Below are 21,279 nucleotides of genomic sequence, written 5' to 3' on the forward strand. Positions count from 1 at the left end.
GATGTTGCTGTGTGTCTGGCTGTTGCACATAATCGGGAAAAGAACATGAGGCATACCAGGCATACCAGGGGCGAGCGCTACATTTGCTCATTTTTGAAAAAAGTGTCACACTGTGCTCTCTCATGTAAAAGCATGTAGGCATATTATACAACACATGGGTTACACTTGTTTTGTCCTTACCAGCTTCAACACACTTCTCATCTATCTTCATATCTTCCTCTATAATTGAAAGCAGTAAAAGACGTAAATACAAGTGAAATATTTTTAGAAATCTGGGATAAATTAAAATAAACCACTCTAGACTATTATTGTAATTTAAAGAAAAACAGATAAATAAAACCTTTCATTCCCTTACCTTCCCCTATAGTGCTCACTTTTTAGGCAAAGAAATTGTAAAAAGAGAAGCGGAAGAGTGTTATGATTGAAGAAGCTGAATTATATGTACAAGCAGAAAAAAACGGCTATATACATTTCCATACATATGTGGATATTGTATATAGTTAAAGTGGCAAAATCAGAAGTAACATGTATGATGCCGTCTGTCATTTGGGTTCACACAGAAGAATTCATTTTTTTCTGACTCCCCTATATAACATAGTTTTATTACCCGTTCAGCCATTAGATCTGTTATTTTTCCACTTCCTGTAATAGGGTGACAATGCAGTTTACTTATCAGTGAAATCACAAAGCAGTGTTGTCACCCTATGCACAGGGCAGAAAAACAAATTAAAGCCCAATTTCAGGTAGCGCTTAGCAGTTACAGCAATAGGCTTTTTTTCTATTGGATACAAGGTTAAAAGCATAAGAATAAAAGCTGACCAATGTAAGCACCCTTTCTTATATGGTTTGACCTCGACCTGTAACTGTCACTTTTGCTGGAAAGCTTGACTTGTTATCGAGGGTGGAAAAATAACATATCTACTGACAGAGTCAACAGCCGATAAGCCTAAATTGCAGGCAAGGCTAAAAAAAAAAAAACTGCTATTAATGCTAGTGACAGACTTTACTGTATATGTTATTTTTCTTCCAATAGTCAAACTTTAAGGTAGAACTCCAGGAATTTACAGCATTTAAAAAAAATGTGCTCTTTTATAAGGATTTAAGTTCAATGAGGTATTGTCCGCCACGTGGACATGTCCCTTTTATTCACCAATTACATTTTACTGAGCACAGGAAGTACAGCTATAACTATAGCTAAACTTCCAATGCTGGACCTTCGGATCTCTCTTCCTGCAGCTGCAGAATCATTCGCAGCTCCTCTACCTGCCCCTCTCCTCTCATGAAAGACTTTGTATAATATGAAACCATCCAAAGTATACTGTAAATGAACAGTGGAGGTAAGGGGTGGACAATGAGGCTGCTGTGTAGCAAAGTTCATCTCTCATGTCAGAGCTCTAGGAGTATATTGATAGCTTGACTTCCAGTGCTTCATAAAAATTTAAATAGTAAATAAAACAGATAAGTCCATGAGGTATCTTGCAGCTTTTTGGATGTAACCCCTTATGAACCAGCATAATTTTAAAAGGGCTGTAATTCCTACAAATTAGCCGTAAGTGGGTAACTGTGTCAAACGCTTTTGCAAAATCCAAATATACCACGTCCACAGCCACTCCTTTGTCTAACAACAAAAAGGAGAACAGCAGTGCGAGAGCCTCGTTAGCAGGCTAAAGGTAATTTATAGCACAAACAAAAATAGCACACTTACATGATAGGTTCATGACAAGAAGCATGGGATTAGGTGGAAACACCATAGGACAGCTTGCGAATGTCAGCAGTTATGGTATTCGAACCGGCATGACACCACATTTGCTGACATTCGCAAGCTTTCCTATGGCGTTTCCACCTAATCCCGTGCTGATTGTCAAGAACCTAACATGTAAGTATGCTATTTTTGTTTGAGCAATAAATTACTTTTAATTTGCTAAAGAGGATCCCGTGCTGCTGTTCCTTTTTGTTTGAGTTTTTCGGATGTTTTGCTGAAAGCTGAAGCACAGCACGGCCATTGGTCTACATCTGCATCCCATGGATATCTTGGTGGAGGCCATTGAGGGCTGGAACTTGTGCATTTTACTGGTCTGTTTTACTTTGTACTGTACTCCTTTTTCTAAGGTTTTACTCACCTCCTCATAAAAAACGAAATCAGATTTGTGTGACAACTTCTGTCTTTCATGAATCCATGCTGTCTGTTGCTTAAAATATTTTTTTATAACAAAAACTTATCTATGTTGTTTTTTTTTAATTTAACTCTCCAGTATCTTCCCAACTATAGAAGTTAAACTAACAGGTCTATAGTTACTTGGTAAAGACTTTGATCCCTTTTTAAATATAGGCACCACATTGGCTTAACGCCAATCCAGTGGTACTATTCCAGTCATTAAAGAGTCCCTAAAAATTAGAAAGAATGGCTTTGAAATGACAGAGCACAATTCTTTTAGGATCTATGGGTGCATGTCATCTAGTCCAGGTGCTTTATTCACCTTTATTTTCTAAATATTTCTGGACCCTGCCAATTTTGAGCTATTGTGTATCATTTGGGGCTGTGGCAATATCATCCCCATTATGGTCATGAGCTCCCCCATGTTCCTTTGTATAAACAGAGCTGAAAAAGGTATTAATAAATTTGTCTTCTCTTTGTCCGCAGTCACCCACTCTAGATTGTTTTGTAAATGGCCTAGATGCTCAGACCTCACTTTTTTACTACTATTATATTTTAAGAATGTTTGGGGTTCGTCCTACTTTCTTTTGCAATCTGACGTTTTGAATTTTTGTGGCCTTGATTTTCTTTTTACATATTCGGTTATACTCTAACATTTAAACATGATAGTGTTCCTTCATGTTTATACATTTTAAAGTTTTTTTCTTTTATTGTTTATAGCTCTTTCAACTTTGGCCATGAGCCACATAGGTTTTATTTTTTGCCTTTTAAACGTATCGCCCATGGGAATATAATTTGCAGTGTGTTCACTTACAGTCTTTTTGAAGAATTCCCATTTCTGTTCTATGTTCATCGATGCCAATATTGCCTCCCAGTCTAAGACTTGGAGAGTAGCCCTCATCCTTGGAAAATTCAAATTTCTGAAAGTGAAGTGTTTTTATCTCTCCAGTATGTGCTTGTTGTTTACAGCTAACATTAAAAGAAATCATGTTATGGTTACTGCTACCCAGATTTTCTTTTATAAACTATAAAAATAAGCTCTGCATGGTTGGGGATTACCAGGTCCAGCAGAGCATCATTCCTAGTTGAGGCATCTACGAACTGTACCATAAAATTGTCTTATAATAGGTATATAAATATTTGCCCTTCAATTGTTCCTGCAGTGTCGTTACTCCGGACAATTTCAGTGTAGTTAAAATCACCATTATCACTGTCCCAGCCCTTTTTAATTTTCACATTCACTTTGAGATCACTTCTTACATACAGACTAACATCACTACCTTTCCTTTTTACCCTGTCTCTCCAAAAGAGAGCATAGCCAGGAATAGTAATAGCCCAGCCATGTGAATAATGAAGCCAAGATTCAGCAATACCAATTAAACCATAGTTCTCTTCATGCACCAAAGCTTTCAACTCACCTATTTTGCTTGTGTTTGGAGAACCAACTAATTTTGCAGATGCAGATCTTCATCCAGTTATTTATTCATTATTTGGGACTGTTTATGTTATTTTCACTTTTTTGGGACTATTATTTATATTATTTGTGCACTTTTGCAAGGACTCAGGTATATCTTAATTTATGTCACTTGAAGTATATTGTTCTAAATAGAGCTGCACTTTTGATTTATATTCGTTACACAATTTATATTGATTGGTGTGCCACCTTTTATGTTTTATTAATATACATAGAATAAAGGAAAGAACTACTACAGATCAAAAAATATTTGCATTACCTTCCTCTTCAAAGCAACCTAAAAGGATTAATAAATGTGAGATGGCAAGGAGTAATAATATAATAGCCCACATAAACCAACTGGCTTCAATCTTCATCAATAATCCTCATGCATAAAAGAGGTACATGTTCTGACCTGGAATTTTCAATGTTCTAATTGCTCCAGAACTATTTGTTCATGCCAATCACAGTGCTATTAAAACAACCTCTGGCTGCTTTAGCTTGTTGTGCATGGAGAAAGCACAAGTTTTCTTAAAGTGGGAGTAAACTCCCATCTCTGACTTGTACTTATAGGTAAGCCTATAATAAGATTTACCTATTGGTATTGTAAATATCTCCTAAATGTGCACCGTTTAGGAGATATTTATTGTATATGCAGCCAATGACATCATCTGCGCATGCTCTCTGAAGGAACGGCCACCCAGGCCGTTCCTTCAGAGTCCTGTGCCGTAAATGGTGGCTCCCCCGCGCATGTGCAGGAGTGACGTCATCACGGCTCCAGGCAGTCACACAGTTGGAGTCCGCGGACCTGGTAGGAAGACGGATGAAGATGGAAGCAGCCTCCAGCGGTGATAGCCCATCGCTGGAATAATTAATTTTCAGGAAAGTTTCACATAATATGCTAGTATGCAATACATACTATCAATTTATGCCTTTACCTTTCTTTTTTTTTTCTTTTTCTTTTTTTAAATCACTGCTTGCTACCGTTTACTACCGCTTTAAATATGAACAGTGAAAGGTGAAGCTTGTGGGCCCCTAACAATTTTACATGGATGTTGAAGTAGGAATATCAATGTACATTTTTGACTTACCTGGTTTTATTTAGGTTTACTGGGTTAATATTTTAAATCTCATCACCAGCCAAAACTTTTTTGTTTAGTATGGATAGAGTGGGGAAGGTTTTCATTGCGGTCTGATTTTATTGGGGAGCTTTCTGTCTTGGTGACAGGGGGCCTGAGGGACAAAAAGTGTCTGGAAATCTCTTCAACAGCTACAGACACAACAACAAAAAAGCAGTTTTGGCTGAAGCTTTGTCTTTATATGCTAGAAAGACATTATGCTCATTTCCGTTCACTTTACAACAGGCTCCCCTGTGAAGTGCATCAAGGGGCTGACATTAATATTTCTTTTACATTCTCATTAATTCAAAAATTACCTTGGTGACCTACTGCACTGATGAGTCCCTTTTGCCCTTTATTACAACAGCCCATGGACAGAACACATTGACACTTTTTATATCAGTTTTTTCTCTACTTAGATACCAAGGTGTAGAGCAGAAATATAGCTAGGGTTTAGCCAAAGGTTATGATTTGGAGGTCCAATAGCCAAGGGGCTACATGAACAGTAGTGGAGCACAGGAATCAGAACTTAAAATGGTTGTAAATCATCATCAGATGCTACACAGAGATGAAATATGCTCCTACTTAAGTTGTACCTGTTTATCTGCAGCTCGCTCTCTCTTCTACATCAGTTTAAAGTCCAGAATTTGTGTTAGATTGTCAGAAGGACCGAGGCACAAGGCCTGAAAAACAGTGTTATCAAAGAGAGCCAGGAGGTTGAATATGGTCTTTTTGTATTACGGTGGAAACCCCTGTGAGGGATACTGACTGCTGTGAACTTTTTCTTAAATAAAAACGGATGGATAAAGCACTGAAAAAGCATGTCTGGTGCGGGCTGAACTCTCTGGTAAGCACTACATTTGAGTTAAACAACCCCCAAGTTGTCACAACCTACTTTCAAAGAAGGGTGGATTTTACCATTATACAATGATTCTATGCAGTGGTGGATTAACTGTATCTTCAACCCCAGGCTGTTTTCTGTCCAATGGCCTGCACCATTTTAACTGGGTCATGAATAAGGGTAAGTGTACACAGATATATATATCTTCCTTCTGAAATGGGTTTGTGAGGCATATCATCATTGATACACTGAAAAAAAGTGATACACCCTTTGGAAATAGTGACATAAAATAAAACAATGATACAGGGAGTATGTACTGTATATGTATAAACTGATAATATTAAAGGAAAACTTTACTGAGAGCAATACAAGTTTGCCGCTACTTTAAAATAAAGTCTGAGGCTGGGGTTCATAATGAAGCATGCTGCGGCTCATAGCAGGATTCGGTGCGTCTCCATTCACCGTTTCAGGTCTGATTTCAGCCCGAATTTTGGCCTTAATTTTGACCTGAAAGGGACCAAAAGAGGTACAGAGCTGCTATGCAATTCTCACCAAAGCCGCTGCAGAGATGTGTGAACCGGCTCCATAGAGAGCCGGTCACAGTCTCCTGCTATGTGAATTGGATGCGGAGAAACCAATTCGCAATAGTGTGAACCCAGCCTAAAGGTTTGCAAAACTAAAATTGACATATTTTATTGAGCAATAAATTGCAGAACATTTTAGCATACCCATAATCTGAGGCCCCAGGCCAGCTCTACCTATGATTGTAGCAATCATTTATGTATGTTGGAAAGTGGCAGCCAAGAGACAGGGAGATACTCACATTGTGATGCTTTAAGACAAGTCTGAGACATGAAGGGCTGAGACCACCAAAATTCTCGTTGTTTCCTGGAACATGAATAAAGTATATTTTAAATACTCAAAATGGCTGCCTTCCTTATTATACTATTTAAATACTATTCAATAATGCTTCAAGAAAAATTGAATGCAGTGACAGATATTTTTATACTTTCCTAGCAGTAAACATGGCAACAATTACCTTTTGAGAAGGTGGTTAGATGGGATGAGGCCAGCACATCTACTAAGATCTGAAGATTTTCTAGCTTGCCACCACATGGAGTCACTCTGGTCAACTATTTGCAAGATTTCCCCTCTTTTGAAAGGTAAACCAGCATCAGCACAGGGAATAGCTGGGTCCTGCTGAGGCCAGTAATCTGCCATGGCTCGGACAAATAGCTGAAAAGAAAGAAAAGACAATACAAGTAAAACATAAATCAAAAATTTATAACAACATCTTTTTCTTAGACGATAGCTGTACCTTCATGTCAACTTTTACAAAATTTTCCCTCTTGCCCCCATTCCCTACCTTCCCAGCTGCTTACTTACTTTGGCTCTAGATCGGAGACCTCCTCTGGTGTGCAGCCTTTTGTGGCGAAAGTCTCTGTGGTGCTGACCGAGCCTGCACGCAGATCTTCCCTTGACCTCAGTAGAGCCATGTACCAAAGATCTACAGTCATGATATTGGCCAGCCAGCATTGCAGGGTTTCTTGTCAGAACATACTGTAAACAAAGGAGGAAGCCTCGGATCTGGAACTATCATAAGTAATTGGCTGGTCTGGGGGGGGGGGGGTTACTGAGCTGTGGAAGGGTTTATTTAGTGAACGTTGATAACGTTTGGGGACCCCTGACCTAGACACATGGAAATTACACCCTTCTGTACAAGTAACTTTTGTCACCACCCCTGTCAGACATTACTCCAAAAACTAAACTAAAAAGCAATTCTGGGGTCAGTTTTCGTACTTCTTTTAAATGGACCACTTGCCTATACAGTCCACTAAATAAGAGCCCGCAGAGAAAGAGAAGATGACCAAATAACTATAAATTAACTGAAGCACAGGGAGTCTTATAATGCAATTATTCTCAGCATCCCATACGCTCCTTTATTGGTCTGGATATTTCAACAGTGTCTAGGATTCCAAAATAAAAGGGAATTCAAGGAAAACAAGACAATTAAAAATGTTAAAAAGAGTATCTCAGTATAAAAAAGACCCTGGATATGAATCTAGGGTTGAATTGAGTTTTATTTTAATCCTGATAGAATACAAGCATTCTGTATTAATCTAGCTGTTGTGCAAATATTGAATGAAGTAACATATAAAATGTTCTACCCTCAAAGCAGCCATTCATTATCTGACCATTAACACTTACAGGTCAATAATCCAGGCATAGTATATCATTTAAATTTAGAATAATCTTTAGTGATTGCACCATCAGCTAATTTTTTTATAAAAACATTAGAAGCACAAGGTAATAGTATCACAAAATAAAATGTTTTCAGTTTATTTGTAGATAAATTGTTATAATCTGACTTGTGATTGGTTGCCATGATTTCTTACACATTACTGTTCTTTGTTGTGTCTAAAAATGCCCTTAGTGTAATTCTCAAAATATATTATATCCTGAAAGTATATGACAAGGTAAGCCTTAACTGTAACCCCTTAAAAAAAAGTTTTTTTGAGTTTTTCAAATATTCCTAGATATTATTAAATGCCATTATGTTGCAATATCAAAAAAAAAAACTAAATGTATCTGCTCATAGTACTTCTGGTAACACTGCTTTATTACATATATTACATTTACACCAAAGGAAGTTGAAATGTCATTCTTACCATTGTGTGACTGCTCACAGTGCGATCACCAACAGGAATGAGTTTAAATACAATTGTTCCTTCAGAATGCACCTGTAAATGACACAAACTATTTATTGCAGTTACAGTTTTTCCAACAGACAAAAAAACACAATAACTGGGGTTTAAAGAAAACTTGTGAGAAATAGGCCTCTGAGCTAATATCTCCATCCCAGAATTGTAATAATAATGCAGCCTTACATTTCAGAATTTTCCTGTCATAGGGCCAGGCTGACTGTCAAGATGTAAAACCATATTATCTACAACCTGACTTCAATGCTGACAAAAACACTTCAAAAACTGTCATATAACGAAGGAATCTTAGGGAAAATCACATTCTGATACTTGGATGACAGTTCTGCTTTAACAGGCAGCGAAACCAACGAAATATCAGAACACACCTCCATCTCTGAGAGGCAAGGCCATTCTAATAAATTAAAACATATTATTGATTATGTTAAATTGCTACAATACATTTATATAATGAATTAGAGGGGAGTTCTGTGTTGTTTCTCTTTAAAGTGGAAGTAAACTTCCATGGATGATTTTTGTGTTGTGCATGGACAAAACACAGGTTTACTTGAATATGGACTCAACTGAAACGTGAAGCTTGTGGGCCCCTAACACTTTTACACGGATTTTGAAGTAGGAATATCATATAAGTTTTTGACTTACCTGGTTTTATTTAGGTTTACTGGGTTAATATTTTTAAAGCTCATCGCCAGCCAAAACTTTTTTATTTTTGGAGAAGGTTTTCATTGCTGTCTGATTTTATTGGTCATATTTCTGGAATCTTCAGTTTATGGAAACTGTATAAAGCTGCAGAGTTTATCATCTGGCACTTCTATGCCACATCATAGGTAACTGGTCACTTTGCAGCTGAACTCCAGGCAAATCATGCTGTAGCGCCCTACTCCAGTTGGCTGCTAGGAAAATGTAGTCTTCCATTGTCGTTAATAGAGCAGTGATTGTTTTTGTCTGCCCAGGGTTACTGAGGCTGCGTGTTTGACTTCTTCCGCCTGCTTTTGGAAGAAGCTTCCAAAATATAAGGCAGGGAGAACAAGATACCCGGTATCAATATTTATCCTGATCCAGCTATTTCCTGGAGGGAGGCTTCTAGAAGGTGGATGGAGAGGTGCCAAATATCTACGAGGCCTGAGAAGAGTGTTTGTTTCACTTCAGGGAGGGTTCCAGCTTTCTTGGGGCTGTTGCACCTGGTGATAGCTTTACTGAGACAAGAAATTGCAGTCTGGGTTTCAGCAGCTACTGGACTAAGGACCTGAGGAAGATTACTGGAGGGCACTGCCTGAAAGTCCTGGTCTGGAGAAGAATCATTTAGTCACCCTCACTAAGGATGCTGGAACCAAGTGGCAGAAGTTGCTATATGGGCTGCTGCTGTAAGGTCCTAGATATACTGGCCATGCTCTGTTGCCTCCAAAAAATCTGCTATTGGAAGATTAGAGAGAGGTTTGTCCTCCTATTGTTGCTACTGATCGGTTTGGCATATCATGTGAAACCTAAACCCTCTCTCCTGTTGAAGTTCTTCAGAAATAAATACTAAAAAGGCATCCCCTAGACTAGTAGTTCTCAACTCCTGTCCTCAGGACCTACTAACAGGCCAGGTTTGCAAGAGAGCTAAAATACATCACAGGTGATATAATTTCCTGCTGTTATTGCAGTATTCTCAGGGCCGTCTTTAATATTGATTGGACCCTGGGCAAAAATTTTCTTAGGCCCCCCCCCCCCCCCATGCAATTTCGCTCTCCACCTTCTCGGAGACATACAATAAATAGCAGCTAGACTTAAAATCAGTTTACTGTATCAGATCAGGCAGCGATTGCGATTGGTTGCCAGAGGTTGCAGCATATTACTGCTTACTGACTGGTTGCTAGAGGTTACAGCACTCCTTAAGGCTCACTGATTAGTTACTAGAGGTTACAGCACATTTCTGCTTGTTGATTGGCTGCTAGAGATTACTGTACAGTAATACTGCTCACTGGTTGCGATAGGTTACAGCACATCTTCTCCTCACTGCAGGGGGGCATAATATACCTATGAATGCTGCCTTTATTTACATATCAATGCCGTTGGCCTCAGCTGTTTACATATGCATGTGACTGCTATTTACATATGAATGCCAGTATTTACATGTAAACACAGGTCTGCAGGCGAGTCATCTGTATACAACAATAGGGCAGAGCTGGGCAGCATTAGAAGCAGCCCAGGACTAAAATTTCAAGGGACAAGGGAATGTAAACTGGGATAGTTGGCCAGTATGAGGCAGCTACTTTGGGCCCCACAACAATGACAGGGCCCTGGGCAGCTGCTTCTTTTGCCCTGCCTTAAAGACAGCCCTGAGTATTCTAGTCTGCATCTCCCCAAGTTAATAATTACATTTTGGCCTGTTAGTGGGTCCTCAGGACAGGAGTTGAGAACCGTTGCCCTAGACTGAGCCTGAATTGTTGGTGTGCATGGGACTGTGCTTGTGGGACTGGTGGCCTCTGTACTATTGTTAGAGACCTGGGTACATTTTTAGTGGCCTCTTCGGGGGTGAGCGCTAAACATTCTCCAAATACAAGAGGCTTTTAAATATTTACTCAAGTCCTGGGGTTGTATGTTTCCAGATCTGTGCAGTAACCTTGCATGAGTCAACTCCTGTCCCTTGTCTCTGTGTAAGTTGTTTTTTATGCTAAAAAACAGTCACTGCTACTCCCTCTCCCTTTACAGGGTAACTGGTCTTGCATCCACCCCCTTTTAGTCTTCTTCAGGAAGCCTGTAGTGGGAGGACCTGCTGGGTCCATCCCACAATGATACTTTCTACACAGGCTATGTGTAGTCCAGTGGTAATGCTACCTCTACCTTAACAAGGTAATATATGGGTTTGCAAATGCATTTGGTGCACTCAAAGTAGATTTATATCCTTTGTGGCCATTGCCAAATATATTTAGTTTAGTTTTTGTGCCTTTATGATAGAAATGGCTAGATCAGGTTTTTAGAACTCAAAAAGTACAATAAAGTGTGGGGCACTGGTTTTCCAAAAGCAGAAGGTGTTTTCAGTCAGGTCTTAGGCAACTTAGAGGGAATGATTATCCTTAAGCTGGCCATAAATGGCTGTTTTTTTTTTGTTAAGCCAAAGGGCTGAATGAAAAAAAACTGTACCGATTTCCCCATTCATATATTAAATGTGGAAATTGGAATCCCTCCCACTTTGTCCCATCCACTGTTAGAATACACTGATCAGCACTGCCGCTAATTGATTGGTACTTTTCCAGCAGCGCCGTTCATGAACAGGAATGGCCAAAGATAGATTCCTGCTGAACCAGAGGCATTTTGATCCATGTATAGTCAGCTTCAGACAGCTGGGTGTTGGTTAAGTCCGCCGCACTTTGTGCTAAACATTCCGGCTACAGTCAGCCTTTAAAGGTTTTGCTAATTCACTGGGAAGCGCACTGGTCATCAATTAAATTACAAAAAAGCCACACAATTAAATTTTGCTATTTCTGCATGGTAAAAGAGGTTAGAACCTTACCAAAATCTGAATTACTTGTTCTGGTTCCAACCCTTCTACAGGAACACCATTTACTTCCACCAGTTTATCCCCAGCATACAATAATCCTAAAATTGAGGTATCATTTGTGAAAAATTAATAAACATTATTATATCTCATATCTTATATTTTGTTTGGCAAGATGATACAGGGTTTTTTTAAGCAATAAAACAACATGTCTTACAACAAGACTATAGTTATTTTAAAAGCCAGTACATAATTATTATTTTTTTTAAATAGCGTTGCTTCTCAAAATGCACAGATTATAGGGTACAAATATCATAGCTGTATGCATTCAAATACATAAATATGTAGATCTATAAAGACATTTCTTACCACTTCTATCAGCAAGGCCACCATGGATCACTCTGGCAACAATTATGTCTCCAGTTATTTCATGACGTTTAATTGTAGCTCCCTTAAAAAAAAAAAGAGAGAGATTTTTCTCATTTATAGTTGCTAATTTGTCTTTCTCTTGGAGAGCTTAGTAGAGTTATGCTAGTAGTTAGAGGGACAGCTAAGTTAGAATTGAAAAAAAAAGCTGTCTAGAGGCTCACAGAAAGCTGACATGAAGGTAGATGCAGGCACCTATGTAGCAGAGTGCCCATTGATTTACCATGCTTAGATGCAGGTGTAAGCACCTTTAACGCCTTTTCCATAACTCTCTTGGTTCTTTCGTAAGATAAGTTTCTCTGTTTTCCTTTAATACCAGCTCAGATAGGCCACACTTGATGAGGTAGCTGGGTAACCCGGCTACACATTACTTGCTCAGAGGTAGCTGGGCAAGTGATCTGCAGCCAGGTTAGAGGCACTCCACTGTCAGGTGCAGGCAGCTCGGAAAGAGCTTAAAGTGGTTCTACAAGCTCAAGTTTTTTTTTTATTTATTTTTTTACTGTAATACATTCTGTAACTGTCCGCCTGTCACTTTAAATCTTTGTTCAGCACTGAATGACATGTGGAACCTTTATTGCCTTTCTCTTGTTTCTCCGGGGAATGTTTTAATCACCAGAAACTTCCTGCTTCCTTTAGTTTTCCAAGGGGCTTTCTCATTCATTCAGCATCCAAGCAAGCCAGCAGTACCTTAAGGGAAGGATACAGTTTATGGAAGTTTTCTAAAGTTTAAAGTTTGCACCCCTTGACAAGCGGAGCAAGGTATGCAGTGAAGGTGCATTGTCATTATCAGTATATATGTTTTTAGGCACAAATTGAGTCCATGCTGTTACTTAAAAGATAGGCTGTAGACACACAATGTTTGAACATATAGTCATGTTTCCTTAAATGTTTAATGATAATTTAGATATATGTGTATAGATAATGGAACACCACTTTGTAAATTCAGATTTGTAATTCTGTTGTAACCCCCTTGTTGGTGATCTCTGTAAACTAATGTATTGTATGTGATTTTCCAGTTTTCACGGTGCAAATGGTGCTTATGGTACAAATGGTGCTTAAGCTGTTTAAGGAGTCAAAAAATTAACCTCTGTGGTGTTCAACCTTAATGCACACCTTTGAGACAAAAGAATAAAAGTACTGCACCTGTCAGAAGCTCTCCTCTCTTTATTTACTCAAAGCCAATGGGGCCGCTACAGTGAAGACGTATCGCTGAGGTGGAGACTCGACACCACATCTCTGTCATCACCAGCTGTTTATCAAACTGTGAGTAAGGGCTTCCCAAAGCCTCACAAGGATACGTGCAGATGCCATCTTAGCAACAGAGAATATGCCAAAAAGTAAACGTATCACATGGACATTTAAATATAGTGGGCTGCTTTATACGCGGTCTGGAAATCGCCTTTAATTAATATAGGAACCAAATAATTTATATTTTACTAAAGCAATGATTGTTATTATATTCATGCTATAGTGCCTAGTGTTTAGAGGCCTAGTATCAAATTGTAAACAACGCTATCTCCTAAGTTCCTAATCCACTAAACTGTTACTAATTACTTAAAGGGTAAATTGTCTGGTTAAAAAATATCAGCAGTATATTCTTTTAACAACATTTTGTCGTATGGTATGCATTGTTTGCTAAACTTTTGTAAGTTACAAGTGTAAATGCCTATTTCCCTTTCGTAGCCTATAGGTAGCAAGTTTGAGCCAACTCTCATTCAGATTAGGTTTCAGGCACAAACACACTTGAAAGGCAAAGGCACACTAAAACAAAATGTTGTCACCCACTAAAGAAACAGACAAACTGACTGGGTCACAACAAGTGTGGACCAGCTCCAGAGAGCAAAGATTAACAGAAAAGGGCCAAGAAATGCACAAAGAAACAGTTAAGAAAAATGAAATGGCATTCAACACGGTGTACGACTCTTGGAAGGAGCTAGCAAAAGAAATTAGGACGAAATTAAAGAACTTCTGCCTAGCCGAAGACGTTGATACAAGAATGAAGGAGATTAAAGCCAAAAAAGCGTTAGTACACCAACAGTATGAGTACATTTGCCGTAATCATTCCACTACCCCATACATTGTTAAAAGAATGGATGCATGCACCATGTTAACAGCTGAAATCTGCAACCTCACTAAAAAACTGCTAGAGAATGTGGAGGAGACCTTTAATGATCAACTTAAGAAGGAAAGAGTGAGGATGGCACTTAATAAAGAAGAGCATGAATCAGTCTTTGGAAACACGGAAACAGAAACTGTCCTCTCAGAGTCATTACCAGACTCTAGCTCAAGCTTGAGAGCCAGTTCCAGATCTTCTCGCAAACGCGCAGACGCAGAAGCCGACCTTGCAGCCAAGATAGAACAGGCAAAGGCGATGCAACAGATGCTTGAGCAACAAGTTAAGTTGAGCAAAATGGAGGCAGAAATTAAACTTAAGTTAGATGAGGAAAAGACAAGACTGCAACAGCTACAAGCAGAAAATGAAGTCAAGGTAGCTACAGCAAGAGTGAAAGCTTACAATGCCTATGATATTTTTGAATATTGTGAACAGGAGACAGACTACAAGGTACAAAACCTTTCCAAACAGAATGAACCACAAACCTCATTGAATCCAAAAGCTGTGTCTTTTCAACCTTAAAATACACCACTTGAGATGTCAAGACCACAAGAAGAAGGTAGTCTAATTCCAGAACTTGCAAGTCTGCTCATCTCCAACCATCTCCCTATACCTGAACCAACTGTATTTACAGGTGATCCTTTAAAGTTCATAGATTGGAAGATATCCTTTATGGCGCTGATTGATCAAAAACCAATCCCTGTGTGTGAAAAAATGCTGCACTTGAAGAGGTATCTCAGTGGTGAAGCTCATAAGGCAGTGGAAAGTTTCTTCTTCTGCCTGAATGGGTCGTGAGTCGATGGAGTTGTGAATGAATGAATGAAATATTTGTATAGCGCACAACGCAAACTGAATCGCCTCAAGGCGCTGTGAAGAGCTTAGTTGTCATCAACTAGAAGAGGAAGGTCTTGAGTTTTTTCCTAAAGGCCTGGTGGTTTTCTTCCAGGCGGATGTTGGTTGGTAGAGCGTTCCATAGCCGCTGTCCTTGGACAGCGAATCTCCGATCCCCCTTCGATTTGTACCGTGCTTTGGGAACGAGGAGGAGGTTTTTGTTAGATGATCGAAGACAGCGGTTTGGTGTGTAATGATTTATTTTCTCAATTAGGTATTGAGGAGCGTCTTTATGCACGCATTTGTGGGTGAGGCAGAGGGTCTTGAATGTGATCCGATTCTTTACGGTTAGCCAATGTAGGTTCCTCAGGGAAGGGGAGATCGATTCCCAGGGTTTTTTTCCTGTTATCAGCCTTGCCGCCGTGTTTTGGCTAAGTTGTAATCGCGCAAATTGATATTGGGGTAATCCTATATAAAGTGAGTTTGCGTAATCCAGTCGTGAATTAATGACTGTTAAAACTACCACTGCTTTGCCATTCTTTGGGATAAAAGGGATGAGTCTGCGTGGCAGGTGGTGAGAACCACTGACTACTGTTCCTATTTGTGCATCCATTGACATTTGTGAGTCAAAAATTACCCTGATACTCTTGGCCTTGGTCTTTGGGGAGATGGTTTGCCCAAAGATGGCGGGTGGTGTCCAGGAGGTCTTGGTTACGGAATTATGGTTTGAGTGTAGGATAAGAAACTCTGTTTTTGATTCATTGAGTTTGAGGATGTGGATGAATTAGACAAGTCTCAAGAATATAAAAAGAAAAGGGGGGCAAGTGGGACTTTAAATGAAGCATGTCAATTGAAAATATAATTAATAAATACATGTGAGTAGATGAAATGATTTAGATTTAATTTATAATCAATAACCCCTAGGGGTAGTCCATGATCTGAATGCATACAATGGTAATACAGTAATATAAATATAGATATACACTCAATATATTTTCATAATGATCAGAAAATCTGGAGTATAGACAAATCAATGGACATACATAGATGCAGTTCATCACAGAAATACATAAATTACCAATCAAAATCATAAAACCACTTGAATGAGTACAAACTCTATTAGGACAAAAATTTATATTATCAAGGATTAAAATAAGCTTAATTGGGCATCCTTAGTTTGAGAACCTGACGCGTTTCTTGGCTTTATGCCAGTCATCAGGTGTGGGATGCATGTTTTTACTAAAAAAGCAAATAAATATGGCAAATATTAATATATGTGGAACCTCAGTTAAATGGAGAGAGTATCAAATTGATCCACTTAATTGATAAAATAACTTACAATATACTCACATATAAATATGAATATAAATATAAAATGCTTAATGTGCAAACAGTATGCAATAAAGACATGCACTTATGCCCCAACTTAATCAGGTAAAACAAAAAAATTCAAAAAAATTATCTAGTGAAAGAATTAATAAAAAACAGTGTAATAAGAAAAAAGTCCAATAAAAGTAATCCACGTGAAAATAATGAATAGTGTCCAAATGAAACGGTTGATCTTCAGTGACCGTGAATCCCCCAATGTGAATGCACTCACCAGCTATTAAGCCAAACACTTTCGTGCTTGGCTAATAGAGCTTTCAATCCTCTAAACAGAGTTATAATTGCAGGATCATCAAACTTGCGAAGCCCATACACATTGGCCCCTCCTTGATGGTAAACATGTGTAAATAACCTTGCAAAAATAAAAGGAAGCCTCCAATAGCATAATACAGTTTCAACACACTCTTTAATGAAATAAAACCAATTCCAGTGCAATCACATGAACTTCATAAAAGATAAGCCAAATCAGAAATAACCACATCACGCTTGAACTTCTTAATTAAGCTTATATGCCGGGGCATTGATGGTCACGGTGGACCTCGGATTATACAAGTGATCAAGTTCCTTCTCACCCCTCCTTATTCACCGCACTCGCTCAATTTCAGCAGGTCCGTGGCAGTTGGAGCGTGCTGTAGACCTCCCTTCACTTCCTCCAGCAATCACAATACATTGCCCAGCTCTCTAGATTAATGGTACAATACGTTCGCCAGATAGCCACGCCCGTCATGTTTCGTCATCAGTCTGACTTATTCATTTCATTTTTTTTTTTGGTATATGTTTCTATGAGAGATATAATTAGATACATGGTGTGAGTTATTTGCACATTTAGCGCTACATGCTTTTTTGAATTTTCTGCTTGAGGAAAGGATTATTGCACCAACATTAACACATTTTTTGTATAAGTAGCAGCTTAGTTTATGGGGTGAGATTGCGTTTAGCGCAGTGGTGATACACGCTGTTAGAGGGAATTGGTTGTGTTGTATCAGTTTTTTTATAACTTACAATATAGCCCAAAAATTGGGCAGAACTTCCAGCAATGGGAACTGAAGTCTCAAGAATACCCAACCTTTGCTCGTTTCACAGACTTCCTGCAGAAGAAGCCAAGATAGCATGCAACCACATTGCCTACCTCTTCCTCCTCAGTACCAAGACCCCAGATGAGAGAATTCCCAAAAGAGCCAAGGCACTCAACACAAGCACACAAATGAAGCCCTCCACCTCCAGTGTTCCAGAGATCTCAGCTTCAAGGCCAAAACCACCCTGCCTAGTCTGCAAAGACAAAAACGCAGTGTCACTAAATGTCTGACTTTTGCAGCAAGGACCATCGATGAAAGAAAGGTCTTAATTTACGAAAACCACCTCTGCTTTGGTTGCTTAAAAATGGCCCATACTTCAAAAGACTGCAAGGGAAGACACACATGTAGCATATGTTGTCATCATCCAACCTGTTTGCAGATACAGAGAAGCACTGAGCCTGTCAAAACACCAAACGATGACTCAGTAGCTACAGGAGATAAGATAAACAACAACATTCCCAAAGTTATGTCCCATACATTGACAAGGCATACTCTTGCTACCTCCTGCATTGTTCCAGTTCTGTTGTCAGCTGCAGTGGAGCTTCAGAGAGAAATCCTCACTTACTTGACACGCAGAGTGATTCAACCTTTATTTTGACAGACCTGGTATCTAATCTAAGTGTGAGCACCAAGCCATTACAGCTAAAGCTCAGCACCATGACAGCCATTGATACAGTTATATCAAGCCAAATTGCTCACGGTCTGCAAGTGCGTGGTTTCAACTCTAAAGCTATAGTTCAACTCCGTCAAGCCTATACGAGAGACTTCATTCCAGTAGATAAGTCTCACATCCCCACCAAGGAGACTGCACTTCAGTGGCCACACCTCAAGCATTTGGTAACACGTTACAGCCATTTCAAAACTGCGAAGTCTGACTGCTGATCGGTTATGATTGCCCATCAGTACTGGCTCCCTTGGAGGCCATTACAGGCTCCGAAGAGGAACCCTTTGCTCAAATTTGCTCGATTGGAGCATCATAGGATCAGCAAATCCACATCTTGATAAACAGGGTAGCCAGAGCTTCGTACACAGAGTCGCAAGTAAAAGAAATACCAATGCCCCCGGTCACTGATGTATTAAAGGCTCTAGAAATGGACTTCTCTGAAAGAAATTATGAAGATAAGTATGTGTCTCAAGATGACGTACGTTTTGTGCAGCTTCTCTCTGAAAACATAATGAAAGGCAAAGATGGACACTATTTGATGCCTTTACGCTTCAAAGACAACAGTCCACCGACTTCAACATCTAAAGAAAACTCTAAAGGCCAATAAACAGTACTACGAACACTACACTGCATTCATGGAAGAGACGATCAGAAAAGGTGATGCAGAACCAGCCCTTTCATTATCAGAGGAAGAAAAAGTGTGGTACATCCCACATCACAGGGTTTATCACCCCAAGAAGCCAGACAAGTTTAGAGTCGTCCTTGATTGTTCAGCAAAGTTTCAAGGCATCTCCCTAAACGACACCTGAATGACAGATCCCGACCAGATCAATTCTCTAGTGGGAGTTCTCTGTCGCTTCAGGAAGGAAGCAGTTGCTGTGATATGCGACATTGAAAGGATGTTCCACCAGTTCTACAGTGCCCCAGAAATGTGCAATTACTGAAGGTTCCTTTGGTGGGAGAACAGCCAGTTGGAAACAGAACCAAAGGAATACAGACTGGCAGTTCACCTTTTCGATGCCAGTTCATCTTCAAGATGTGCCAACTTTGGCCTCAAGTATCTTGCACAAATAACACAAGGCAGAGTATCCTTCAGCATCAGCCTTCATTGAGAAGAACTTTTATGTCTACGACGGCCTAACCAGTGTTTAACAATCGGTGAAGTTACAAATCTAATCCTTGAAGCGAAAGGATTATGTAAAAATGCAGGCTTAAGACTGCATAAGTTCAACTCTAATAAAAGGGACGTCATGTCTTGTGTAGCTCCATCAGAAAGAGCAACAACTAGTGAACCTCTCAAACTTAACCCAGACTCAACATCAGAAGGACAAGTACTTGGCATTCAGTGGTTAATAGAAGATGACACCTTCAGTTTCAGCGATGACATAAAGGATCGACTCCCAACTCATCATGGTCAGTCGTAGCCTCTCTTTATGATCCTCTAGGCTTCATAGCTCCCTTAATACTGAGTGGCAAGTGCATTCTCCAGGAGCTTTATCACAGGGGCATCAGTTGGGATGAAGCACTTCCTGAGAGCTTAAGTCCACAGTGGGAGGCCTGGAAAAGTACTCTGCAAGCTTTAAGGAAAATCAAGATACCCAGATGCTACCATCCTGACTTCGGTAAAGTATCGAAGGTGGAACTACATCACTTTTACGATGCCAACAACGTATGATATGGTGCCTGTTCTTACCTTAGGTACAAGGGTGACAGAAGATTGCAATATAAGAAGGACTATGTATCAAAACCCTCAATTTATTGAACGTCCTATTCAAAAGCTAGTAGTTCTCATAGAAAGTAAATGAGTTGCCAGTTTAGTGATACACTAGCATACCGCCACGCAATACAGTAACCAGTCACAGAAGTACCTACAAGCTACATTGTGTAAGACTTATGTTTTTATAGCGGCCATGGTTATGTTCTGTAAATAATGTATGACTCTAAATCTTATTCGTCATAACATAATTCGGTGGTAGTGTAAATGTCCGCTTGTCACTTTAAATCTTTGTTCAGCACTGAATTAACCTTTATTGCCTTCCTCTTGTTTCTCTGGGGAATGTTTTAATCACCAGACACTTCCTACTTCCTCTAGTTTTGCAAGGGGCTTTCTCATTCATTCAGCATCCAGGCAAGCCAGCAGTACCTTGTGGGGAGGATACAGTTTATGGAAGTTTTCTAAAGTTTAAAGTTTGCACCCCTTGGCAAGCGGAACAAGGTATACTGTAAAGGTGCATTGTTATTGTCAGTATATACCCTGTTTCCCTGAAAATAAGACCTAGCGTGATTGTCGGTGATGGCTGCAATATAAGCCCTACCCCCAAATAAGCCCTAGTTAAAGTCCTTTAGGTCTTATTTTCAGGGTAGCGCTTCTTTTCGGGGAAACAGGGTAGGGCTTATTTGGAGGGTAGGGCTTATATTGCAGCCATCACCGACAATCACGCTAGGTCTTATTTTGGGGGAAACAGGGTATATACTGACAATGACAATGCACCTTTGAGACAAAAGAATAAAAGTACTGAACCCGGCAGAAGCTCTCCTCTTGTTATTTACTCAAAGCCAATGGGGCCGCTATGCATTCTATGCATTAAGGTAAAAAAAACTTCTAGGTGCAGATCCCCCAACCCCCCTTATACTTTCCTGAGCCCCATCCCGATCCAGCGATGTGCATGAGAGTAGCGACTCTCCCAAGTCTCTCTCTCCTCATTGGCTCTGGTTGCTGTCAATCACAGCCAGTGACCCAATGAGGAGAGAGTGGGGGTGGGTCCAAGCTGTGCTGTGTGTGTGAATGGACACACAGAGTATGGCACGAGAGCGACCCTGCTTGAGTGCCCCCATAGAAAGCAGCTTGCTATTGGGAGAACTCAGCATGGGGGAGGAGCCAGGACCGCCGGGGGGGAACCCAAAAAGAAGAGGATAAGGGCAGCCCTTTGCAAAATCATTGCACAAAGCAGGTAAGAATAACATGTTTTATTTTTTTTATTCTTTCCTTTAAAATCACCTTAATAGCATGCAGCT

The 21,279-nt window shown here is 39.7% G+C and overlaps 1 protein-coding gene across 2 annotated transcripts in view; it reads right to left on the reverse strand.

The window, feature by feature from the left end:
- The window catches only part of MPP4 (MAGUK p55 scaffold protein 4), an 80,112-nt gene that overhangs the window by 32,708 nt on the left and 26,125 nt on the right, over nt 1-21,279 (reverse strand). The window contains exons 7-14 of one of the 2 annotated variants that reach the window (XM_077448583.1): nt 12,138-12,219; nt 11,784-11,869; nt 8,237-8,308; nt 6,954-7,127; nt 6,607-6,803; nt 6,391-6,455; nt 356-373; nt 181-219 (exon numbers count right to left, since the gene is read on the reverse strand). In XM_077448583.1, the coding sequence (XP_077304709.1) occupies nt 181-219; nt 356-373; nt 6,391-6,455; nt 6,607-6,803; nt 6,954-7,127; nt 8,237-8,308; nt 11,784-11,869; nt 12,138-12,219 (733 nt within the window). The remainder of the gene's footprint in view (nt 1-180; nt 220-355; nt 374-6,390; nt 6,456-6,606; nt 6,804-6,953; nt 7,128-8,236; nt 8,309-11,783; nt 11,870-12,137; nt 12,220-21,279) is intronic. The other variant, XM_077448584.1, reaches the window with a different exon arrangement.

Source organism: Lithobates pipiens, unplaced genomic scaffold (assembly GCF_037356315.1).
Source record: "Lithobates pipiens isolate NorthernLeopardFrog02 unplaced genomic scaffold, aLitPip1_a1.2 Scaffold_22, whole genome shotgun sequence".
Lineage (NCBI taxonomy): Eukaryota > Metazoa > Chordata > Amphibia > Anura > Ranidae > Lithobates > Lithobates pipiens.